Source organism: Chanodichthys erythropterus, chromosome 4, assembly GCF_024489055.1.
Source record: "Chanodichthys erythropterus isolate Z2021 chromosome 4, ASM2448905v1, whole genome shotgun sequence".
NCBI lineage: Eukaryota > Metazoa > Chordata > Actinopteri > Cypriniformes > Xenocyprididae > Chanodichthys > Chanodichthys erythropterus.
Window position 1 is genome coordinate 31,280,594 of NC_090224.1, and position 27,775 is coordinate 31,308,368.

The following is a 27,775-nucleotide window of genomic DNA, read 5'->3' on the forward strand; positions in this document are numbered from 1 at the left end:
AAGAAAAATAGGTAACACTTTACAATAAGGTTAACATTAGTTTACTACTTTAGTTAACATGAACCAAGAATTAACTGCACTTCTACAGCATTTATTAATATTAGTCAATGTTAATTTCAACATTTACTGATATATTATTAAAATCAAATGTTGTATTTGTTAACATTAGTTAATGCACTGTGAACTAACATGAACAAACAATACATATATAAATACTTTAACAAATGTATTGCTTATTGTAAGTTCATGTTAGTTAATACATTAACTAATGTTAACAAATGAGACCTTATTGTAAATTGTTTTGAAATTGAAAAAAAAAAAAAAAAGTGCTTTTATCACTTATTATCTCTGTTTCAGAACAACACTAAATAGTTTAATAAGAAAAGAAAAAAAGGGATTAGTTTCCTGTTCTGGGCACTTACATATTGCACTTCCTGCTTTTACATTATTTTATGGTTACTTTTCCAAATTAGGTTTGGGATTCATTTCAACTTCCTCATCACTGCTCTAAAAAGGTAGCTGGATGACTTCCAGAAAGCGTTTGCCCTCTAGACATTTAAAGCTTAATAAAGCATTTGTTATTACACACTAAAAGCAAAAACACATACAAATTATTTGGCAAAAGTCTGGCAGTATTAGTCACTCGGAAAAATGAAATCAGTGGTTTTTCCTCGCATTAGCATTAAACAATCTAGTTAAAAAGTTTTCAACATGAAAATTACAAAACAATTTCTGGAGCTTCTAAATACTGTTCTGCATAAAAAATAAACAACTAACACTGTGTACATTTTTTTTTTTTCTTGAACGATTGCACACACTGTTCATCTGATGAGGGCCCCGGCGCCCCATATTTGGGGATGAATTTATCTCCAAAGTTCAGTAGGTTTCATTCTTGAGGTCAGAACGTGAAGGCATAAACAACGCCCACCACTATAATATTTCCGATAGTGGCGGTGATGGCGATCCACAGCCATATGGCATCTCGGGACATGGGCTGTTGCTCCTCCTGTTGGTTGTGAGCTGCGAGAGCGGCGGCGTGGACGCTAGCAGAGGAGTTGAAGAGAGAGTGATCTGTGCTGTAGTCGTCGTGAGGCGATGAGTCCATGAAGGCTCCTGTCATCACAGGGATCTGATGATGGAGAAGAGAAGAGGTCAGGTGGATGACCAACACAATCAAATGATTCCATCTTCTACATCGGTAACACGCATTGTGGTTTGGCTTTATAGACATCTTACAAAACTCGGTAACACTTCTGCTAAGTATAAGTAACTTTGCAACTACATGTCAACTAACTCTCTAGATCTAAATCTAGTAAAATCAAGTATCATTACTAAATTTGATTTTACTAGATTTATTTCAAATTAAAATGTGACTAACACCAAAGAAAGAAAGAAAGAAATAAAGAAAAATTCAGACCTTATATACAGTAGCTACAGAAATGTATTACTCATGTAGCTGATAAAATATATGGTATTAATGAAAATATTGAATGCATCATGAGTCACTTTGGGTAAAATCATCTGTCAAATATACACAGTCTAAGAAGTATAGGAGAAATTTAAGAGTCCTGGTTTATTTATGATTATTTTAACTAATGTAACAACCTCTTTTTTTAAGAACTGAATTCTGAAGTCTACACAAGAGGTATATGAATTTTTATTCTCAGAAACAAATGCAGATGTATCTCAGAATAAATGTTACTTTCTATAAATCAACATAATTGGTTTTTCTAACCTGTGGAGGAAAAAAAGGGGAACTGAATGTTCTCTTCTCAGTGATAACCTCAGGAAACAGGCTTCCCATATTCCCATATTTGTGTGTGGTGTAGCAAAAACAAATCTAAATCTAAATTATAGTTATCCATTAATTTCTACAAGGAAAATGAAGACTGTTTGTTCAAAAGTTGAAATATGATAAATTATGTTATTTTAACTATTTTAATAACTATGAACTATATTATTTAGTAATGTGTTATGAAATAGTGCCAGAACACCTCATAAAAACTTGATGGTCTATGAGTAGCATTTTATTGGAGTAGTTTTATTGGAACAAAGCAATTTTCTTAGATTTAATTGTCTTGTATACTATTGACTTGTTTGTTTATTTGAAATTTGATTGCAAAGTAATGTCTGCTGCAGACATTCACATGTTCAAGTGTGTAAGTTCACATACAGTACATCTCTTATTAACTTCATCAATGCAGATATTTTACATTTTGGTTGATTGTTTGGTAAGTGGGTCCCACTTTATATTAGGTGGCTTTAACTACTATGTACTTACATCAAAAAAGAAGTGAAATGTGCTTATTATGTTCATATTGTATTGCAAAACACTTTTGCTGCTATTGAGTTGGGATACGGATAGGGCTGCAACAAACGATTATTTTGATAATCGATTAATCTACCAATTATTGGAACAATTAATCGGCTAATCGTCGATTATTACACTGATTTCTTTTTACTATCTATCGAGTTTATGGTCACTGAATGGCTTTCCTGAGGTAAATGTAACATTTTGTGACATTTTAGTTTGCAAGCTGTTTTATTGACGTCTTTGTGCGGTTACAACTCTGATTAAGTGATTACATTAGAGATGGATTCATTTCAGTAAGTTATACTGTATGGTGTTCAACATACTTTTTGAAGTTCATTCATGTTTATTTCATGCTGTAATAGTAGAAAAGAGGAAGAGATAATAGGTTAACGTGCCGCTTGACCTGAGGCGCTACAGTGATCTGTCACGCCACATTAAAGAGCGCCAAAACCACATGTAATGATTAAATCCCATAATAAAATGACAGAATTTAAAAGCCGAGACTATTTTATATCAAATGTACCCTGATCTGTCTCATCTGTTGGCGCGTTGTCTGTGTCCTCTTTGCTCTGCTATGTATCTTTCACTGCGTGAGAAAATGGACGTGTGGCGTGAGAACATGAGAATGTGAGTTTGAATGAGATTTGGTGGCCCTGCATGAAGGCATTTTTTGTAGTTAAGCCAAAAGCTATGTTTGTTATGCTTTATGCTATGTAAAACTCCCACATTTTACGAATTCGACTTCGTTTGCACTTTGCACTCCAAAGAGCCGTATCTTCTTTTATTGAATTGGATCCAGGAGGTCTGCATAACAGTATTCCGCTACAGCGCCCCACTGGTCAAACTGTGTTATTGCAGGCCCTTCAAATAGGTCAAATGAGATCAAAAGACTATTCGACAACAAAACTATTTGTCGACAATTTTTTATTGTCGACGTTGTCGATAATGTCAACTAATCATTTCAGCCCTAGATACGGGTAAGGTTAGAAATAGGTTTGGTGGTATGGGTAGGTTTAAGGTGTAAGGGATGGGTCAACCATGTTATTATTAATGCAATTACAGAAATTAATTACAGATGTAATTACATGCACAATAAGTGCATTGTATCAAATGATTAATTTAAATATAAGTACATAGTAGTTAAAGCCACCTAATATAAAGTGGGACTGGTAAGTGAGATTTTCAACCTACAACTTTTCTCATCAAAAGCAAGAAACATACCTTTAGACCAAGCAACTATGGCTAACATATACAGTCATCCATGGGGCTGTTGTACAGTATATAGAAACTTTGAGTCAGAAACCATGCTACAAATGAATTGTATATTAAATCTGATAAAACTTGACTGTCTAATAGCCCTTGGCCTGGAAAATGCTCCTTTTTAGTAATTCACAAAACAGAGCTGTCATTTGTGCAACCTTCACAACAAACTGTCAAACATGTTGCATGTTGACGATTAAAGCGAAAATGTGAACAACAGTAAATAACAATTCTGGCTATTTCCAGAGTGGCGTCTGAGCTGTTTTAAGACTGATCAAAACCTGCATGGGGCATTAAAGACTCTGACAGCCTCCTTTGAGCTAAGATGAAAAGACGCTCACAACCAGGGTAAAAATATCACAAAGAACCCAGAGACGGCCAATTCCATTCAGCCCGACATGCACACCTGTCTGTGCTGTTGTTTGTGAGTGTGAACATTTACAAGCTGCACACTTTACACATACATAGACGGATCCTTGTTCTGCTTCTATGGCAACTGGTGACAGAAGAAAACAAGGAATGATGGAAGCAGGGATGCTGAGAATGAAGAGGGATGACAAACTTAACTGTGTATGAGCGGCTACCAGTGAACCATCATGAGCTGATAAACAAAATCAAAGATGGCAAATCAGAAGGCAGCATTATGAATCATCCATCCAGTATAATTGTTTATAATGTGTCATTTCACTCATGGCTGAACACGTTTTAAGCTGTATCTACAACATATTCAAACCATTTTCAGGAAACACACACACACACACACACACACACACACACACACACACACACACACACACACACACACACACACACACACACACACACACACACACACACAAAAAACAAATACACAGACTAGCAAATAAACTTAAACAAGCAAATAAGATTGAACAATGTCTGTTTACTATACATGCTGGTGCCAAGTTCTTACGCAGACATGTATGTAACATGTTTATATAATAATATATTTTTGATTCTAATACATATTTATATTGAACATACAATTCATAATTCAGTATGCCAAGATGCTGTGCATTTTGTCAGTTTTGACAGCATGTTATTTTATTTTACTAAAGGCAACCACACAGTTGAATTATAGTCCAAAGCAGAATGTTTTCATGTTATACTTAGGGTGTTTACATGTCAACAATGTACTTTTTTGATGTTTCTTGATGTTTTTTTTTTTCTTTTCTTTTTGTGCTTACAGATGACAACATTGTTAAAAATCCCCATTCACACGGATTCACAAAAATGACTAAAAACGTTGTATTATGCTGCAGGCCAGTAGTTGGCGATGTCTCTAAGAAACACTACGGGCCCTATTTTAACGATCTAAGCGCATGGAATAAAGTGCACAGGGGCAAGTGCACTTGGGGCGTGTCCAAATCCACTTTTGCTAGTTTAACGACGGGAAAAATGGTCTAAAAGGGTTGTCCTTATTCTCTTAATGAGTAATGGGTGTGTTTTGGACATGCAATTAACCAGAGTCACATCTCCAAGCCAGGTGCGCTCACACCATGGTGGATTAGCTATTTACACAGAATTTAGAAGCGGCAAAGCTGAACGCTTCTCTAACAAGGAAACGGATCGAGCAGACCATCTACAGGACAAGCTGGATTCCATCAAAACATTTTTATCTTTATGCACACAGTAATAATCTTTTACACTGTAATCCTTTTATTTTTAAAGGTGCCATCGAATTGAAAATTGAATTTGCCTCGGCATAGTTGAATAACAAGAGTTCAGTACATGGAAATGACATACAGTGAGTCTCAAACTCCATTGTTTCCTCTTTCTTATATAAATCTCATTTGTTTAAAAGACCTCCGAAGAACAGGCGAATCTCAACAAAACACTGACTGTTACATAACAGTCGGGGTGTACGCCCACAATATTTGCATATGCCAGTCCATGTTCCCAACATTATGAAAGGCATTACACAAGGGCAGCCAGTATTAACGTCTGGATCTGTGCACAGCTGAATCATCAGACTAGGTAAGCAAGCAAGGACAATAGCGAAAAATAGCAGATGGAGTGATAATAACTAACATTATCCATGATATCATGATATTTTTAGTGATATTTGTAAATTGTCTTTCTAAATGTTTCGTTAGCATGTTGCTAATGTACTGTTAAATGTGGTTAAAGTTACCATCGTTTCTTACTGTATTCATGGAGACAAAAGCCTATTGCTATTTTTATTTTTAAACACTTGCAGTCTATATAATTCATAAACACATCTTCATTCTTTATAAATCTCTCCAACAGTGTAGTATTAGCCATTAGCCACGGAGCATAGCCTCAAACTCATTCAGAATCAAATGTAAACGTCCAAATAAACACTGTAATTATGCGATTAGACATGCTGCATGATGAACACTTTGTAAAGATCCATGTAGAGGGTTATATTAGCTGTGTAAACTATGTTTATGCAATGATAGAGTTGAGAGCTCTGGGGGGGCAGAGAGCGCGAGCAATTAAAGGGGCCGCAGCCTGAAATTGGCGCATTTCTAATGATGCTTCAAAATAGGGGTATTTTCTAAAATCTATGGGGTATTTTGAGCTGAAACTTCACATACACATTCAGGGGACACCTTAGACTTATATTACATCTTGTAAAAAAACGTTCGATGGCACCTTTAATATTTGGCATATTGGTAACACTTTATAATAACTGCACACTATGAAGCATTAGTTAAGCATTAGTTAATAGTTATTTCATCACTTATAAAGCATTAATAGACATTAGTAAGTAGTTTATAAATACAGCTATAATTGCTTTATTCTTGATTTATAAGCATATATATAATGTGTTTAATAATTGTATTTTCATACTTTATTAATAATCAATTTATCATTTCTAAATTAAGTATTACATTATTTACAAACCAGTTATTTAGGAGTTGTCAGTAGTTCATTTAGGAAGTGTAAGTAAATGATTAATAAACTATCTAAACATTCATTTATACATCTTATTATTTAGACACATAGTAATAGTTACTTAGTGTGCTAATAAATGTTTTATTAACACATATTCCTACTGCAATTCATGATTAATTCAGGTAATTATAAAACATTTAGAAGTGGTCAGTTAACTATTTTTGTGAGCTCATCTAAAGTGAGGACTATTTATGCTTTGTAAAGCTTTTATAAATGAGATTTAAAGGTTCAGTGATCTTCTGCACTGCTGTTCTCTAATGTTTTAAAGTTAGTATTGAGGTAGTTTTGACACTAGGAATATGTTAATAAAGCATTTATTAACACACTGAGTAACTAATACTATATGTCTAAATAATAAGATGCATAAATGTACATTTAAATATTTTATTAATCATTTACTTACACTTCCTAAATGATCTTATGAACCACTGACAACTCCTAAATTACTGCTTTGTGAATAATGTAATACATAATTTAGAAATGATAAATTGATCATTAATAAAGTATGAAAATACAATTATTAAACTCATTATAGATATGCTTATAAATCAAGAACAAAGCATTTATAGCTGTATTTATAAATGGCTTACTAATGTCTATTAATGTTTTATAAATGATAAATTAACTATTTACTCATGCTTAACTAATGCTTCATAGCGTGAGTTATTCTAAAGTGTTACCGGCATATTTGTAATAAGCAGAGTGTATGTGCATTTTGCACCCACCTATAGGTGCTTATTACTAACACGCTCTTTAAATAATAATAATTTAAAAAAAAAATACTGCGCCATTGACTTTAGACCAGGTTTTTGTTGGTCAATGACACAGTCGTTTTCAGTTGTCTCAAAATAGCAACATGCCAACAATTCGCCTGAACACACCTCATTTTCAGACCAGCACGACCATGGGCGCACAAATGGGCACAAATGCATTTGCTTTTTAAACAAAGTGGCACTGGACATGAAAATGATAACTGCGTCAGGCTGAAACTAGCAAAAAAACACTTGTGTCACGCCTGGCGCTGCGTTGCGCCAGGTGTATGATAGGGCCCTACTGAACAAATAATACGCACGCGCATGATGTCACCATTTTCACAAATTCGTGGGGTTTTTTTTGTAGTTTAAACAGAGACGATAAATGCCAAAATGCTTGTCTGTTTTTAGTTGAAAACAGTGTCCTGTAAACAACCCCTTATAATTAGGCCTATTTGATGTATGAGTCAGACGTCAGTGATTGGCTGATTATTGAAGTCAGTGTAAAACAGCAACTGGGCAGCAATCGATACAGCACTGCACCTGCTGCTCCTCACTGACAGAACAACTACATCAATCTTTAAGGAGAAAAACCTTCTTGCGTCTTTTTGAAACATAAAACCTGGCATACACATAAATAACAGTACTAATAAATCAGGGTGAACAGAACATTTTCCACTTTCACTGGGGTTCTGAATAGAACACTTTCTGAGTGATGTAATGAAAGTGAAGAATCACTGGAGCTTTCAAAATGGCAACAAAAAAGATTAAAAAAGCTTCAAAAAAGGAGTCATTACAACTTGTGCACTATATTCCAAGTTTTCTGACGCAATACGACAGGTTTATGTAAGAAACAGACTGATATACTGAGCTCTCCTTGTCATGTTCAACAAGATAATGTGATTTGTAAACAAACTGTTCTTTTTAATTTAATATTTTCAATGAATCAATTGATTCAATGCACAAAAACAGCCAGAATGACTTGCTAATAAATGGAATCTCACTTAATGGTCCAATTGCAGTGATTGATAGCTCACTGGAGGTGAAGACTGTCAGTGAATAACAACTTAAATTTTGTTTGTCATATAATTTGCTATAGTATAGCTTGAGTGTACTTGGAATATAATGTGACTACTTTTATGATATTTTATTGTGTTTTTTTTTGTTGGTTAAAAGCTTCAGTTCCCATTATGAGATGCCAATCTTAAGCATTTCTCCTTTTTGGATTTTAAATAGTCAAGACTTTAAAATATTCAAATGAGAAATTTAAATATTTGAATATATTATTTTTTTCTGAAAAATTCTCCTTCATAGTTCCTAAGAAACAACATATTACAAAAAAAATGTGAATATGATTCATAACTCAAAATCAAACAAAGAACTTTACTGTAAGTTGTTCCTTTTCATTCCTTTGGCTTTACACATGAATATATATTATATTTATATATATATATATATATATATATATATATATATATATATATATATATATATATATATATATATATATATATATATATATATATTAGTTAGCAAGTAAAATTAACATATTTTGTTTGAAAAAATTGGAGAGCATTTCAGAGCAATGTTTAGCTTGTTATGGTGTTTTTATGGTGTTGTTTTGTTAGAAAAAGAAAAGTTTCATAAATTTAGACTATTTTGAGCAGTAATGAGTTATAAGTTTCAAATTAATTTAAATCGTTTGTTCTTATAAATTTGGACTGTCAATAGATTTTTTTATTTTTATCATGATTAATCGCGCACTCTTAATCGCAATTAACTGTGATTAATCGCATACTTATCGTGAGATTAAGCATACACCATTTATCTTGTTTAACACATCCATTTTGCCATCATTGCCTATATCTAGCAAAGTAAACCATCACATTGAAGTGTGATTTTGTGAACTCTATTTTTCAGCTTTTGTCAAGGTAAATTTAGATGTCTTTCCAAAAAAAGGATGCCAAATAACCAAATGATATAATAATTCATACACAAACCACCCATTAAAAAAAAAAAAAAAAGTTACTGATTAGATACAAAATGGATTTGAAAAAATATCATTCATGTTTTATAAGCTTATGTCCCACCGGGTCCAAGCCGACCCGGGAATGCAAAAGGTGTATACAGTTTTTTTTTTTATGTATTAGGAGGGTCTGCAGACCAGTATCTCTTATATGTCCCTCGATCACGTTTGAAAACCAAGGGTGACAGAGCTTTTTCAATTGCTGCACCTCGCTTATGGAATCAGTTGCCATTGGATATTCGCCTTGCACCTTCTATTGTCATTTTTAAGAAGAGGCTGAAAACGTATCTTTTCTCCCAAGAGTTTTTAAATTAGTCTTAGTTCTCTGTTATTTTAGTATATTGTCCACCATGTTGTTTTATTCTGATTTTATTTTATTTTATTATTTTTGTATTTTATTTCATTTTTATCATTATTGATATTATTATTTTTTCTATACTCTGTTCAGCACTTTGGTCAGCTTTGCTGTTTTTAAATATGCTATATAAATAAAATTTACTTACTTTACTTAACTTTTAATGACAGTCACTGATGAATCTGACATGAATAAATAAATAAATAAATAAATAAATAAGTAAAAATAAAAATAAAAAAAGGCTATATGAACATTTGACATTAAGGCTTTCATAAAATGCAACTGTCACATAAACTCAGTATCTTGTCATTGCAGAGGCAGTGGTTGAAATGAGTTGCCTGGAGCTTAATACCATTCAGAGAGCTGCATTAAGTCTTAATGATTCCCATGCAGCCTCTGCTTTGAGCTCAAATATGAAGGATTCAATGGACAACTGCTAAGAGCCCAGAGGCTCACAATAGTGAATAGGCACTGGAGCACCTAATAAAAATAAGTTAACGAATGCACACAAATGCACACGCACTAAACAGCATATTTATAGATGTTCATGGCTTCTTCATGCAGCCTTCTTACTCACAAACTTACATGCACCAACACAAACCACTCTTGTCCTATCCTGATATTCCGAATCTCAACTTTCTCTACTTTTTTCTCTACTCTAACTTTCTCCATTATGAATCAAAGCCAAACCATTCTAATCAGTTCCCCTACTTTTTGCATATTTTTTGTCATGTGACCATATTTAGAAATTGAAAGATGCACAAGATGCACTGATGATAAATAAACTATTGTGCATTTAAAACACATTCAGTTTATTAGTATTATTACAGATGCTATCAATTTCATGTATGCATTAATTTATGACACATATGCTTTAAATTAAGTTTAGATTATGTTAAAACTGTGTGATCCAAATGGATGGAAATTTTATAGGCAATTCAAATACAGAAATCTTCAATTTTAGCCTAAATATTTTTTGGCAAGATATGTTTCTGCGCTGTAAAACCAAACAGTAAAATTAAATGAAATGAGTTTCACTCAAATAATAATGAAAGTTCATTGTACTTAACAGAAAAAAAGTTGTGTGAACTCAAAATTTGATTGTAGTAAGCTGAACTTAAAATGATTGAGATGCAGCTGGTTTCTATTTCCCAGCATGCTTTGCATCAGACTGTATAAGGAAAATAAATGTTGAAATAAGTGTTATTTCTAAGTGTTATTTTGTGCGTTTTTACCATAAACAGATTAGCATAGGGAGACATAAGTTAGTGTTTAATGTTGTGTTATATTGGGATTTACAGGGGGTTCTTTTATCTCAGTTTTGTAGGGCTCTTGGCCCCGCCCCACTTGTCACAAAGTGGAAGTTTTACTAATTAAAAAAAAAAAAAAAAGTGTTAAGAGTTAGTGTACTTAAATCGGACATCGTATGCAAAATTCACTTTGAACTTAAATGTGTCTACACAGCCACCCTATAATGATAAAAACCCACACAGTGCTTTTTTTAATCCCCATAAATCATAAGAACTTTGTCAGATCAAGCCATTCACAGATTCTTGGCAAAGTGATGTAAATTTGAAAAGGCCCCTCCCACGACAGACACTGTTCACAGACACTACCGTTTTAGCATAGACCCGTCCTGAGAGAGCTGTAAACAGTCCGCCATTATTTCGAATCTGCGTAGGTGTAGACAAGAATGTCTCCTAAGCAACTGAGGTGTTTTGTTATTGGACATAAGAATGATCATAGCAGTCGTCCTTTATTCTCGACATCTGAGCCGCTGAAGACGCAGTGGGTTAATTTTGTTTTTGAAGGGAATGCGCCCCCGGAACTACCAATGTGCGTTTATGTCTGTGCTAAAAAGTTTGTTTTGCTAAAAAGTTCCTGAAGGATGGATCAGTACCAAATATTCTTTATCCAGCTTCACCTCCAGAAGATGTGAGTATAGGTTTTTTTATGAATCTTTGCAAATCGCCATTCCTAATAATGTGCTAGTTAGCAAATTCCACTACGAATGCGGCTAAAGTTGCCTTTGGTTGGAGTTTGTTTTCATCCAACTGAACATGTTTAATCAGCGTTTGTTGGGTCGTGGAATGTTTGAGCAGTGTGGTATGATTTTTCCGCAAACGACAACGAACTCTGATGTAATCTGACCTGGCCACGAACCGTTGCCATGGCAATGAGGCAAGTCCCTTGCTAAGACTGCTGTTTGATCGCGCCGGCACCTCACGCACACACACCGAAGCACTGCAAACGTAATATCGCAGCTTGTTCATTATCAAAATAATACAGTCGAACAAACATATATGTTGTCATTTCTATTTAGAACCTTCTCAATGTAATTCATAACTGCACGTTTATAATGACCTTTGTAGAGGGTTTATAAAGGTGTTGGTTAATGACTAACAAGTCATTTTCAAATGTATTTTAATTGTTTTTGAGCATTTATAACTGCATAAATAGAAATGGTGAGTTCAATGCAATACCTGCCAAATAGTGTTTACAGCCCACCCACGGAAGATAGGGGTGAGTTGAAAAGTAGCTCATTATCATTTAAAGGGAAATGCACCGAAACTTCTCGCTGTGAACAGAGCTGTTCTTGACAAGGTAAAAGGTTTTTTTTTTTACACAACCATTAGTAAATTTTAATCAAAGAATGTTATAGACTTTTCATGAAGACCCTAAAGAATCACACTAACTTGTGGAAAATTGGCAATTTTCAATTTCCTAAACCATTGTGAGTTTTTGAATAATGTTAGATGTGACAAAATTAATGCATACACACCTTGCTGCTGATAGAGGTTTATTATAATGTCAATGGATTGTTGTCAGTATGATGAAGCCTCGTTCGTTCAGACGGGTGTTATCGCCGTGCCAAAGACAGAGCGCTCCCTGTACAGCAGGGCTCATTTGTTTTGCCCTCCTTCCATTCAAATGTCACAATTTTGAGACAAAATCCCCTTTTCTGTTCACAGCTGCAACTCTTTGTTCTTGTTCCCAGTCTTAGAAAACCTCCTTCAGCAACTTCTTTATGAAGCTCAGGTTTATTATTGGTTGAGGTGCAGTCAGGACTCTACTGGGACTTTGGCCTTCAAGGCACCCACAAATTGAAGAAAGCCAGAGAGAATAGCATATCCTTGGCTATAGAAGGATACTATAAGGTCCAGGAAAAGATTTGACTTTATAAATCTCCAGAGCCAGAGGACAATGGCAGATTTTTTTTTTTATGTGTCATAGTTTTGGATTCACTCACTATGGCGATATATCTTCTGCAGTGCTTTTGCCTGCCAGTCACAATCAAGTTCAATTCCAAACTGCATCTCTTCAACTTCTGGCAGTGTGAGATTTGATTAAGAGTGGCAATCCATCACTACCAAAGACTGATTGCCAAAGTGGTTTATTCTTGCAAATATGCATTCAAACTTGAAATGAAAGTTCAGAATGATTAACCTTCTCACTGGATGCAGCAGGAAAGGACATTTCCCTTTTCCCATAATAGGATACATGCAATATCTTCCACCAAGTGCATGACATTTGCTGTCAATTAAACTGTTTAAATCATATAAAAAATAAATAAATAAAGACAGAACTGTTTGATATTAGATAAACTATCTTAACACCAATATAGCATGAATAGCTAGTTTTAAACACATTTAATATATGTAACCAACCCTCAAAATTATAATTTTGTCCTGTCACACCTCAGATATCTTGACCTTTTTGATTGTATCCAAGTTTTACATTCTGTTGAATTCTATATTATGATTTTATTATATTTAACATTTTTTGCACAACTACTTTACATGAATTTACATAATAAATTGTGAAAAAGACACAAAAATTAAATAGACAAAATTGGGATTAGCATATATATACATACATACAGTACTGTGCAAAAGTCTTAGGCCACCGTTAGATGTTGTTTTAGCAATGGTATAATGACCATATATAATTATTTATCAGTCGCTTTATAAGCACCAGTGTTCTGTGTCAGCCAAGCAGGCCGCTCCTGAAATATCTGCCTGATCTATGTCAGCGAGGCCATTCCTAAAGTATTTGTCTGTCCCATGTCGGCCACGAAGGCCTCTTTTATACTCTCTGCCTGCCCTAACTCGGCCAAGGAGGCCGTTTTGTAACCTTCTGCCTACAGCATGCTACCCAGTTCTTTGGGCACTGTCGTTGCTGGCTCCATTCAGCCCTTCGGCTCCTTCTAAGCTGCCTGCCCCTAGCATCCTGGATCCGCCTGGTCCTTCCAGTTCGCCAGTTCCGCCCGGGAGTGTCGACCTTCTAGCTCCACTTAGAACCTCCAAACACGTCACTCCAACTTGGCACACCGACCAGTTGGTCCAACTTGGTTCCTCAGTCCCTCGGCTCAAATTGGAACCGTCGTCCCTACGGCTCCACCGGGCTTCCTTGTCCCTTCAGCTCCACCTTGGTCAGTCATTGCTCTGCTTTCTCCATGGAATGTCAGGGTTGTGTTCTGTTTTCCTGTGTTTTGTGCATGTTTCTTTTGATTCCTGTATTTGTGTCCTTGGTTACTGAAAGTTACACACCTGTTTGTGTTTCAGTTGCTCCTTGTCTGTTCCCGTCATTACTATTTTTTGTTTGTTGAATATTTTGAAGTGTATTTTGAGTTTTTTAGAATTTTAGATTCACTTCTGCAATTAAATCCTGCTGCTTTTTCCGTGTTTTCAACACCCCAGCATGACAGATATAGTGTTTGCTAATTTTGTAACCCAATTTTGTTTATTAACAGAAAAAAGCTCAAAGTTTTAAACTATACTTAGATGTGTATCTAGCATGATTAGTTTTATTATTCCACATAGTCAGCTTTTGAGAGTTCAGTAAGCACTAGGTAGTAAGGTTCAGAAAGGAAATTGTGTGTATCGATTTAACATTTTAATTCTGTTTCAAGACAGAGCTGGCTGATTTTCCCACTCTATTACTCTTCTGTCTCAGACTATAAATCATACAGAAGGACGGAGTGTAATTCAGCCTTGCACTACTGTGGTGGCATATGCTAAAAGCTGTTTTACATTATGTGGTAAGACACAACAATATCCTCCTCTCTCCAAGCCAAGGGTCACGCTCTTAAAACAAAACTCTTCTTTTACAGAATAACAATTACTCTTCATACTCCAGAGAGAGGGCAGCAAAAATGGAAAAGAGTTGGAGCAATGTTGCAGGAGGTTTGGAATGATTCAGCCAATTCTGGAAGGAAATGGAAGCTTTTAAATTATGTAAATGAATGCTCTGAAACTTAAGGGAACCTTAAAGGGAACCTAGAAATGACAGTTGAGGAGAACAGCCTAGTGATATAAATATAAATATGTGATATAAATACAATCCAATTAACAATATTCATATCCACTGTAATAATCCACTAACTCTAAAAAGAGAAAACGAGAATCTAGTTGTTGAAGACAGAATGAAGTGTGACCACTTGACTTTGTCAATTTAAGCAGTTAAACTAGGAAATTAAGGAGATCAAAAACAGAAAAGAGAAACCCCAGTCCTTCAGCTCCGCCAAGATAACATGCATTGATGTTGACTAATGAGTTTCTGCATTCTAGAAATGAAATCTTTTCAGAGTCTGATAGCCCTCATGCCATGAAGAGATAAAGGCCTTTGCCACAAGTGTCTGTTACACACAGCTTGAAGATATAAAATGAGAAAAGCAGAGAGCAAAAGGTGCCACTATGCAAAGCTTTGTAATAATAAATATATATGAGAAAGACAGAATTAGCAAACATCAAAGTCTAATTTGCTATGACGGCTCTGACTGAACATAAATTATGATTCATAATTCTCATTGTGGGATAATGTATTCAAGCTATCAGTGACTTAACCAGACTGTGTTATGCAACATAACATAAGTTTGTCTCTGGAACTTGGTAGGAATTTAATTGAGTCGCATTTCAATAAAGGGACTGAACGAAACAAGGAGATAATCAGAATTAAAAAGAGACGGGGGCTCAGTAGACTGGGGTGATGATGGAGGAGTGAGGACAATGGGGAAGCCGGGGGAAGGAGAAGGCCGGTGAAGCTAAAGAGGTGGAGAATCGAGACACAGCAAGAGACCCGGAAGTCCGTGGCGGAGGCATAGCGATGCCAGACCGAGGCTGATTCAGATGGACAAGGGAACCCAGAGGAGCCCCAGGGACAGCAGACCACAGTGGATTCGAGTGACTGCAGAGCCGGGGGCCAGGGGCTCAACCTTAAAGCTAGAGTCCGTAACTTTTTTTGGTTAAAAATTATCCAAAATCACGATTTGAGAATAAAGTATAACAGTAATAATAATTTGCATGGTTTGGTGTGATCCGAGCTAAGCGATCGTTAGATTTAATCATCATTGGCAGCGCGATTTATTGTAGGCCTAATGCTTTTTACCTCAGTTTGTTTCAGAACAAAAGAGGCAGAAATGTTACTTACTTGTTCAGATGATATTTTCCAGTAAAAATTCTTATATTGGTCATACTTTCAAGATGTAAAATCTGTGATTCTGAAGTACAGTAACCACACCGGTGTGGTGACTGACAGCAAGCATTAGATTCATCCGCGCTGACGAGCTGTGCAGAGGCATAACGGCCTGAGGCAGAGCCGAAGAGGTGCATGGAGCAAGCAGCAGGTGCAGATCCGAGGAGAAGGGCGACACCAGTGTCTCTGACAAAACCAGGGAAATGGACAAAACCAGTGGAGGACATGGGACCAGGAAGTCAGGTGAGGATTTCGGAGGAGGAAGATTTCCGGACGGAACCGGCGTATAAGGCGAAGACTCGATGGTGGGGACTCGGGAGGGAACTGGATCCGCGGACCACAGATCTGTCAGGCAGTGGTCTGCTCCTGGCTTTGGAATGGACTGGGCAGCTTGCTTTGGATCGGGGAAGACCGAGGGTAATTGATTCCGGCATGGGCTCCTTCACTGCCTCACTGATGTTACCCGGAGATTCGCCCTGCTGTATCCTCCACCACCAGTATTCCACCAGCGCCCTGTTCTCGTAGGTTATGACACAAAACTGGTATGTCCATGAAAATGAATGCTCCTTAGTTGATTGCGATATGCGATCAGGATGGCTGAAATGATGATTTATTTATTTTTTAATAACACACACATTCTGTAAAAATATTTCCTTAAAAGATATTAAATACAGATAAAAAAAAAAAGAAAGTAACATCACACTTTAATAAACTTTAATGAATTAGTTATTTTTCAAATTAACCAAAGAAATTATTTGTTTGAATAGTAAGCAAAGAGTAAGAATAGATTGAATTTTACACACAAAAAAAGGGCTGTGAAGCAGATTTGCATATAACCACATGAAATTTTTTTTTGCTGTTTTCTTACATTTTAATATTTTAGTTTAAGTTTAATTTATTATTGAGTTTAAAAATGATTGACATTATTACCGCTTTATGTTTCTCCTTGTTTTTTGAGCTTTATTTGTCTCATAAAGTTTATACATATAACAGCACTCTATTTTCAGAGTATAAATGGGGTTTTATGCAATGAAATATATAACTAGGTGTCTATAGCATTACAGAGTATGAAACCTCAAATAAATTGCCATGCATCCAGCACATGCCCAGTTAAATACATTAGATTTCTCCATCTGAGCTTGAATCAAATGCATTCATAAATGTGACTGCTTACATAAGAGTATCGGAGAACTGTTCACAAAACACAAGAGAGGTAGATGGGAGAAAAACACCTTATGCGAGCCATTAGCTTGTGCCTCTGAGAGAAGGAATTCTCTGGCTAGAGCAAATGAATCAGTGAGCAACAAACTCCACAGCATTATCTACAGTGAAGTGCCATTTCCAATCACAGTAGTGCTGAACAGGCTTCTGGCCCCCCTCCCGCTGCCTTCATCGTCCTTATGGGCCCACATTTACCCATCCAGGCATCACTGTCCTCAGCTAGCAAGGCGACATTGGGAATGACAGTTGGCTCTCAGAGGAGGAGGTTCCAGATTGGTGATGTGGCATTTGTTCAGCTGGCTGGAACGACCAAGAACTCCCTCATCAGCAGTTTACAAACTTGTTTTGGCTCACAATTTTAATGTTACAGAATGAATTTGTTAAATAACCTGAATTAACCTTAATTAAAAGATTATTACTTCCAGCATTGCGCAGTAGCTTTACCTTAAACAGCCAATTTACATTTCTCAGCGGTGAGGTGGCAGATTCTTTGTTTATAAAACCATGTAGGTTTTCAGTAGCAAAGCTTTTTTTATTATTATTGATTAAGTAGCAGGGTAGACAGGGAGATTGACACAGGCTTTTTTTTTTTTTTCCTAACAATATAAACAACATACCGTATGAATTTATATTCTGTCAGCTTCTTAGAATCACACCTATAGCGAAGCCCGATTCATGAATGAATCAATGTTTTGAGTCAACTCTATTTAAAGAATTGACTAACAAATTGGTCTGAATCTTTCCGATAGCTCAGTCACACAGTGAATCATCTGGAGTGCTGTCTCACTTTCTCACTCTGTGAAACACTGACATGGTATTTTATTAGGTTCAACACCAGCAGCTTGTGAAAAGCTCTGTAATGCAGGGGAAAACGTGTGTGTGTGTGTGTGTGTGTGTGTGTGTGTATATATATATATAAAAACTTCAGATGCAAAAGCCTCTAAGTGCCATTTGAAATTTTCTTCTAAAATTAGCGTTTTTAACAAGCTCATATGTTTATGTTCAGTTATTTCACTTTAATGTTAATTAATAGGTCCTTTTCATTGCCATTAAAGTGAATAACTGAACATAAACATACAAGCTTGATAATAATGCTAATTTTAGAAGAAAATTTCAGATGGCACTTAGAGGCTTTTGCATCTGAACTCTTCATATATATACTGTGTTTTATATATATATATATATATATATATATATATATATATATATATATATATATATATATATATATACTGTGTTATATATATATTATATATATATATATATTTGTAATAATTTACCAAGAAATAGCAAAATTCTGTTGTATACCAACTGTATCATAGCTACAGCCACAGAATGATACTAAAGGGAATTGAAGACATTTTCACGAATTGGTGGCGAATTTGTATGAATTTCTGTGATCTCATTTGTACATTTTTGGTCTGCTTATGCCCCAGGCCCCACTGAAGGTTAGGTTTAAGGATGGATTGCCATGCTTACTTTTTTTTAATCCCTAAAAAGCATACGTTCACCACCAATTCGCAAAAAAATGTAAAATAGTTGACCCCTCTCACTTTAATGTAAAACTAAGTTCATTGGCACAAACTGTTTTATAATGTTGTTAACTTGTCTTAGCATGTGTCTAGCATTATTTTACATATTGTTAGCATGTTTGTAGCAGATTTTAATACATCGCTAGCATGAATTAGCATGTTCCTATCATGAATTAGTACACTGCTAGCATGTTTTAGCACACTGCTAGCATGCTTTAACACATTGCTAGCTAGTTTTAACAGGTTGCTAACATGAACAATTGAATGATAATTACATCATGTATATTATAGTCAAAACAACCGTTACGTTAAAGCTGCAGTCCGCCATTTTTCCTCTTTGTTGCCATCTCTGTTTGAAACATGCGATTGCAGTCATATGCGGAATAGTTATCGCTACGTGGGTTGTGCATCGGCACGGCTCAGCGCGGATGAATCTAATGCTGTTAATCACTACACCGGTGTGGATACTGTACTTCAGAATCACAGATTCTACATCTTAAAAGTATGACCAATATGAGAATTTTCACTGGAAAATATCAGCTGAACAAGTAAGTAACATTTCTGCCACTTTTGTTCTGACCAACTGAGGAAAAAAGCATTAGGCATCATCACGCTGCTAATGATGATTAAATCTAATGATCGCTTAGCTCGGATCACGCCAAACCGTGCAAATTATTATTACTGTTATACTTTGTTCTCAAATTGTTAATGTTAACAACATCAGCATTGCGTGACTATCCCTGCGTCTCAATCAGCTCCCTAGCTCATGAATCAGTATATCATGTAAATGAATGTGGCCGATTCCCTGATTAGTGCCCTGACTACTGAACTAGGGAGCTGACTGAGACGCACGCTATGTGTATTTAGTGTATATTAGAGTTACCTGTAGATTTCAATTCCTGTAGCCACTCCACAGTCCAAAGTCTTTTGCTTTTTGACTACGGGGGAATCTCCAGTTGTCACTGATGATTGTCAATGTCAGATTGATGTTTAATTAATTCAGCTGCTGTGAGAACCGGCTATAAATGATCCGCTACAAGCAGCATCCTCACATGATAAAACCGACTTGCCTGGAGTCCTTTTTTCTGTTTACGGACGTGACGTAATGATGCACGAACTGCTACATGAAAGACGAACTGCTACATGCTCGAATTTCCCGTGGAAATCCACCAGGTCACTCTTATTTTAAAACATTATTACAAGCTTACCGTTGTGAATCAGGCTAAGATAAGGAGATAGTTTTGAGCACTGGCTGGTTACGTACAGAATGTGTATGTCAGGGGTGCCCAACCCTGTTCCTGGAGGGCTACGTTCTGCAGATTTCAGTTCCAACCCTGCTCCAACACACCTGTCTGTAATTATCAAGCGGAACACCATGATTATCTGGTTCAGGTGTGTTTGATTTGGATTAGAGCTAATAGGCTTGTTTGAGATGAGTAAATTCTGCACAGAACCGATCACTGGTGATCACCGCGAGATGCATGCTGGTTAGAAATGTGTCCGAGGGTGGGCCGCCGTGGTCTGATGTCATGCCGACGTGTGTCAGAAACCTCTCGCGAGGGCGAGGCGGCCTCATCGGATTCTGCAGTCGAGCGCAGTTGCTCTCCACCGACTGCGCTGACCAAAAGCACGATGGGAAACGACTTGATGACGACACAGCTTAAAGCTTATTGGTTTAAACAACCGTGATGTATTGATCTGTTTTAAAATGTTTGATTTTAAAACTCTAATATCATGTTTTTATGTGTATAACTTATGTGTGAATAGTCCTAAAGTCTCTGACAGTGCGATCTCTGTGAGTTATGTGATAGTTATCAGATTTATAAAAATATATAAAATGTCTGTAATTAAAATAAAAATGATTGATCCACACATCTTTCGAATGGAAATAAATAACAAGTACTTTGGGTGTATTGTTCATTATGTTTATATGCATATAAAAAGAAACAGAACTTAAATTACATCAAGTTTATCAGCAAAAAAGCGCGAGTGTGAATCCCGCGATATCCGCCTTTGATCTCGTAGGTGTCTGATCCTCTTGATCCACTTCGAGAACGGAGAATTGTCCGTCTTGCCTGCACTTTTTTCACTCCTCCCCTTACTGCAGCCGCCTACTCTCGGCTACATTTCAGGCGAGGCTAGGCGCATCTCAAACAAGCCTAGTATCTGCAGGGTGGAAGAACCTCCAGGACCAGGGCTGGACACCCCTGGTGTATGTGAAGTTTCAGCTCAAAATACCCCACAGATCATTTATTAAAGCTTTGTCAAATTTGCTCCTATTTGGGTGTGAGCAAAAAACATGCTGTTTCTGTGTGTGACCCTTTAAATGCAAATGAGCTGCTGCTCCCGATCCTGCCCTACTGCTATAAATATGCTCACCTTACATAAGAGGGGAAATCTGGAATCGCTCTTTCGGAGAGACGAGCGATTTTTGATTTATGGGGAATATAAAAATACCTATAATTGTGGATTTTTACCATTATAGGCTGGTTGTTTAGACACACTGTGGACACACATCTGTGTTCAAACACCTTACAAAAGTGAATTTTGATAATAATAGATCCCCTTTAAATTAAACTATTATATGCAAAAATTTACCTAAGGATTTACCTATAATAAAAGTTTAAAAGCATTTTTTTTTCCAGTTCTAGGACCAGGCTTTTTCACTTGTATGGTAGCTTGCCCATTTTGCAGTTTCGACAGGTTTCACATAGCTGTAGTTGAAAGAAAGAATTCAAAAGAGCAAGTGAACCTATTCACTTAAAGAATAGGTGATAAGACTGATGATATATTGAGCATGGGCACTAACACACAAAGACAATATACATCAATGTCAAAGATGCTTTTAGAAATTCTAATGCAAATGCAGTATGATTAAATAGGTGATTACATTTAACAAAAGGTACCAAGGGCCAGGTTAAAAATCCAAAGCATTTATTATCACTGTAGAGTATTGATAGTACAGAGTTGTCCCAAAGGAGAACTGCCCACAAACATGTAGCATGCATTAGGGATTCAGCGATTGTCAGAGAGTCTACAGGTAGACCCAAGGCTAAATCTTAGCAAAGCCATCACACAAATAAGACAGAGTAAAGAATCAAAAAGCAGCCATGAGCCAATGGGGAAATAAAAGAAGCCGATATGCATGTGGTGCGGTTCAAAGGCTAAGGAAAGGTGCACAGGCAAAATGAGAAATGAGGATTTTTTTTTTCTTTTGTTGGGAAGCAAAGGATGCAGATGACGGGGAAACCATTCAATGTGGACTGTAGAAAATAACATGAACGAGCACAGTTTGCCGCAGTCTGAAATGAAACAACAACTGGATGTTGCACATTAAAGGGACTTGGAGTGTGTTGAGACCAAGAATGGTTTCGCAGGCAGATGGTGTATTTATGGCATTTCCAGAAGGGACTAACTGGACTGTGATAACCAGCCAAAGTTTTACTTAGAGTCATGAAGACTAAGAATTCTGCTCATGACATCCTCTACTCTGGTACTATGAGGACATTGTGTGGACTGAGCAACACACCAACGCAAATGAAGTAAACTGAGGGCACATCACATGAGTAGAACAACATTTTATGTTGGTGATACCAAGATTAATTACCCAATTAAAGGACTCGATGGCTATGCCAAAGACTCATAACTACAACCAAAAGTTATCAGACAATATAGCGTTAAAAGAATCATCTGGCTTGCCCATGATGAGGCGACATGATGAAGTTTTTTACTATGGAAGTGGAGTGCTTTTCCAAATTCCAAACTGTTAACTCATAATTGATTTATATAATGCTCTACATAGTCAGTAACTTACACAAATAATTCTGCGCACAGTAAAATCAACTTGCAATTGAGTTCAGTTCACTAAGTGCAAATATGTTCTACTTGATACCTCAAAGTCTTAGGTGAAAGAATGAATGTGAATCATTTGAGAAAGCAAGAAACAAGAAAGAAATTAGGATTTGTTTCCCTGCAATATTAGTACAGGATTCTATTTTTGTAACATCACTGATATAATTTAGCTTGTTCCCTAAAAATAAGCTCACTGTTCCACACCATCTGAGCAAAATGAAGCGATTCAATTAAAGGCAGAGATCCAACACTATCTGAGATAAATGAGGGAAGTCGGAGAATCTCGCTAGCAATCAGGGCCATTGTGAGAAACCATGGCCGTCTTTTATTACTTGTCAAAACACATAAAGCCAAAAATTCATTTGCATCAACGGCACAAATGAGGGAAGAAACCGAACTGAAAAATCATTTAGCCTTGAACTGCTGCATATTATGATTTGGGCCAACTCTAAAACTCTCCCCTGAGAGTCATATAGCACATAGAAACTATGACCTCAATCCGGTTCATACAGTCACATGGCCTATTCTGAAATAGACCAGGCTTGGCATCAGAAATCAGTCAAGCCAAATCTTACCTATCAGATGTGACTTTATGAGGATAATGTATATTCTTGGTGAATAGCACTGTTCAAGCAGGCTAATTTAGACCCTAGCAAGTTAGTCTCAGCCATTAATATTAAAGCTTCTGCCTCTTGGCTGTCAAGAGAAATGACACTGAGAGAAGACACAACACTAATGGAGAGATCAGCCTTTGATGCCCTGCAACCTATCTCTGTCTGGCCTCGGATCAAATCCATATACAGCACAATCTAGTCTGTGATACACATCTGAAGTTATTTCTATAGCCCATCCAGTAAGAGGGAAAGGGTTGTTTAGATGCACCCTTGGCTGATGTTGCAATGATGTTCATTTCACTTAGATACATCCTTTTAAATGACCCTGTCAGTGCAATTTTCTGATGTCGCTCCAAGCAGAACTATTCTTGCTTGTTGTCTGTGTAATCACAGAGTATTGTCTTTTTTTTACATCAAACATTTTTTTTACAATTTCAGTATCTTTCCTCTGTTAAAAGACTTTATACTTTTACCTTTTAGATTTTTTTTTTCTGCCAAGTTAACGAAACACAAGATAATTAACATGACTATAAAGCTTGAGCAAAACTGTTCTCTCCCATTAGCCATTCACCAATAATTGCTCTACAGCTCATTACAAAAGCTGCAGTTGTTCATATCATTTCTTAATTTTATTGCTCTCTGAATCATGCACACTGCACTCACATTCTCATGGTCTATAATAATTATTGATGAAATTTATTGTAAGTGCATATATACATGTGTAGGACTGATTTAATCACAATAAATTGCTACTTGTTGCAAAGTGAGTGGATGAAGCAATAAACAAAGAATACATTTAATTGCATTTATGTTTTTGGCATATGCCTTTATTTAATTTGATCTATCTATCTATCTATCTATCTATCTATCTATCTATCTATCTATCTATCTATTTATGGATTTCGTAACAGTAAGATTGCAATCACTGTTTATTAAATGGCAACTAGATAATTTGATAGTTAATAGTTTCTGATTGCCACAGAGACAATATGAGCGCCTGACTATTTTAGGTCAAATATTGCTTAAGTAATAGCTGCCACATGCAAAATACGGGTTGAATTTTTTAAAGTGCGTCAGTAGGAAGAATGAGAATTTGGACTGTCATGAACTCCACAAGTTGCATAAATCATAAACTGAAGATCCATGTTATCCAGCATGATTCAAGAATATTCCAAAGAGCATCTAGTACTTCTTGGAAAAAAATAAAATGTGACCTTTTTGTGCAAAGCAGTTCACACACTTAGTAGAATATTATCTAGTACATAGGGCAGAATCTTAAATAACATTTAATCTTTTTTAAATGCCATAACTTTTTGTGTGTATAAGTGATGTTTTTGTGATAAAACGTATTTAAAATTCCATATTTTTAATGTTGTCTCCGAGTTTTGGACCTCACAATACAATAAATATAGAAACAATTAGTTTTGCTGATATTATAAGCTGAAGTTTGTACATTCTTAAGCAATGAGTTCCACATGAAGTTCAAGTTGACTTTATGACTGTCTATATTTCTGATGGCTCGAGACAAAAGAGTGAAATGTCTTACCTGCGCGGCCATAAATGACAGATCCATGGTGATTTGCTTATCAGAACAATAACTAAAGCTTCAGGAAGGTCAGGTAAGCTAGCTTTCTGTGTCGTCTCTGTCCACGGGGGTAACCTATTTACATCCAAATGACATCGTCGAGTTCAGCTCCAGCCTCCAGGTACATGAATCCTGAGCATCTGATGTGCGTCTGCGATCATTTTAGAGACGGATCAACAGCGAGACGCGGATGAGACAGAGCGGAGGAGAAGAAACAAGAGAGAGAGAGAGAGAGAGAGAGAGAGAGAGAGAGAGAGAGAGAGCGTATTCTTATTCGTATTCATGTTTTTGTGACGCCAACTGAACGTCTCGAAAAGATTTTTAGACAAAGCTTTTGTAGATGCGCCACATGCTGGGTATGAGCTCGAAATATTTAGTAAGAATAGCTCTTTCAAAGCCAATTATGTTCGATTTATCAACTATGACTATGATTTATTTGTACAGCCTTAAATGATAGTCAACCAAAAACATTTTACTTATGGATTTTCTAACTGTATATATTATTTAATATACATATATTAGTTTATGTGTGTATATATATAGGCCTATATATATATATATAATCAGGAAAACATATTTTGATAAAGGTAAATGTATAAGGCTCGCTGTTATAGAGTGATCAGGCATGAGACAAGACTTGAATAATATGAAGCCAAATGCAGTAAAACCTTTCATAATTAATGAAGCAGAACGTGTAAAATATTTAATGAATATAGACACATATTGTTATGAACTATAGGCTTCTACTTATTACTCACTCTCATGCCGTTCCACACCTGTAAGACCTTTGTTAATCTTCGGAACACAAATTAAGATATTTTTGTTGAAATCCGATGACTCAGTGAAGCCTCCATAGCCAGCGATGATATTTCCTCTCTCAAGATCCATTAATGTACTAAAAACATATTTAAATCAGTTCATGTGAGTACAGTGGTTCAATATTAATATTATAAAGTGACAAGAATATTTTTGGTGCGCCAAAAAAAACAAAATAACGACTTATTTAGTGATGGCCGATTTCAAAACACATAAGAACACTTTGGAGCATAATGAATCAGTTTATCGAATCATGATTCAGATCGCGTGTCAAACCCAAGCGGCAACCTCCCCCTTTCTCTCGTGAAGCCAATACGGAAGTAACTTAAACTGCGATTCATCGACTGGCCGCTAGGGACAGGCTCCAAAAGAGAGCAGAATCTCATTGAGTCCCATGTTAAATTGGCCAAGTTTACAGCAGAAAAAAACATGTTTACAAGTTGGTTCAAATTGTGGTTTTGGTCTATACTGCTATTTTTGCCCTTCATGACAACTCTGAGGGTGGTGATTTTTTTTTTATAACTTATCCGTTTAAATTAAATTAAGCCTTAAAGTTCTGCATAATTAAGGGCGTGGTCACTTGAGTGACGGGTAGATTGCGCTGCTGTCTGTGAGCCGTCACTTTACCTCAGCTGCCGCTGAATTTGGCATCTCGGCCGTTTTTTTTTTCTCGATTATTTTATACAGTTATAAAATATGGCTTGCTGCATAATATTCGAGACTGATATGTGTCTGTGTAGATGTGCATGCATGCAGAAGATAAACAGAACACACGTTGTTGGATCGTGGCATTTACTACAATGACAATGGCGGGAGGATATCAAAATCCGACAGCACTGCTTGGATATTATAACTTAAACTGCTGCACTATTTTAAAAAAATATATACTTTGGACACAGGCTCATTTGTTTGTTAGATACAATCGTATACAGTTTTACAACATAAAGGCTGTTCAGATTGCATCCATTCTTGAAGAACGATGACAGAGAGTAGATCATTAAGAAATGTGACATGTTTTTTGTTTTGCAATGGACACTCATATTTTACCCAAGTGCCACTGGATTCATCTCGCGATCTCTATTTCATTATAAAGGTATGAAGTCCCATTTGATTTTCCATGTTGTTATTTGCACACCCAATACTACTGGTGTTGGAGGATCTATATTTTAAAAAAACACCGTAGATTGACAGTAAACCTTTAGAACGTTCTGATGATAAAACTTATCTTCATTAATATTTTATCTAAGATAGATAGATAGCTCATTTGCCTGCTAACATGGTCACGTCAAGCTAGACGGGCGTAGTTTCAGCAACCAATCACATCAGCTCAAACCACCTCCCCGCCTCTTTGCCTATTTTCAGTTATTCGGGAGTGACGTACGGTCAGGCGCAGTTTAGATGGCCGCGGCCTCATTTTCGCTTCAAAACTGCTGTTCAGAACTCTATGGGTGACGTCACGGACGCTACGTCCATATTTTTTTACAGTCTATGGTCAAACCGCCAAACTGCGGAAATCACGTGACTTTGGCGCTCTGAACAGCAGATTCAATGCACTGATTCATTATGCTCTGATGCTTCCTGAAGCAGTGTTTTGAAATCGGCCATCACTATATAAGTCATTATTTTGTTTTTTTTTTGGCGTACCAAAAATATTCACATTGCTTTATAATATTGAACCACTGTACTCACATTAACTCATTTAAATATGTTTTTAGTACCTTTATGGATCTTGAGAGAGGAAATGTCATTGCTGGTTATGCAGGCCTCACGGAGCCATCGGATTTCAACAAAAATATCTTCATTTGTGTTCCGAAGATTAATGAAGGTCTTACGGGTGTGGAACGGCATGAGGGTGAGTAATAAATGACAGAATTCTCATTTTTGGGTGAACTAACCCTTTAATGACAACTGATGTTGGCAACTTTCTTGAGAGCTGCAGAACATGGAGTTGTAGAATATAAGTCATATTCTTATTTATTTATTTATATTATTACTTTTTTTTTCTCTTGGATCATCACTAATGGCAAATAAAAG

The 27,775-nt window shown here is 36.2% G+C and overlaps 1 protein-coding gene across 1 annotated transcript; it reads right to left on the bottom strand.

Annotated features, from left to right (window-relative positions):
• Positions 1 to 885: 885 nt before the first annotated feature.
• On the bottom strand, positions 886 to 25,019 carry LOC137018725 (uncharacterized protein C14orf132-like). Its single transcript, XM_067383433.1, has 2 exons — positions 24,887 to 25,019; positions 886 to 1,129 (listed from the first exon to the last, which is right to left on the bottom strand). Exons 1-2 carry the CDS (start codon positions 24,911 to 24,913, stop codon positions 899 to 901), a joined length of 258 nt encoding a protein of 85 aa, XP_067239534.1. The 5' UTR covers positions 24,914 to 25,019; the 3' UTR covers positions 886 to 898.
• Positions 25,020 to 27,775: the final 2,756 nt, after the last annotated feature.

Bases quoted from the DNA above. Each gene is read 5' to 3' on its own strand.
- LOC137018725 (XM_067383433.1), bottom strand. From the start codon at position 24,913: ATGGATCTGTCATTTATGGCCGCGCAG. The intron at 1,130-24,886 runs GTAAGACATTTC...CTCCATCATCAG, and splicing joins TGTCATTTATGGCCGCGCAG to ATCCCTGTGATGACAGGAGC.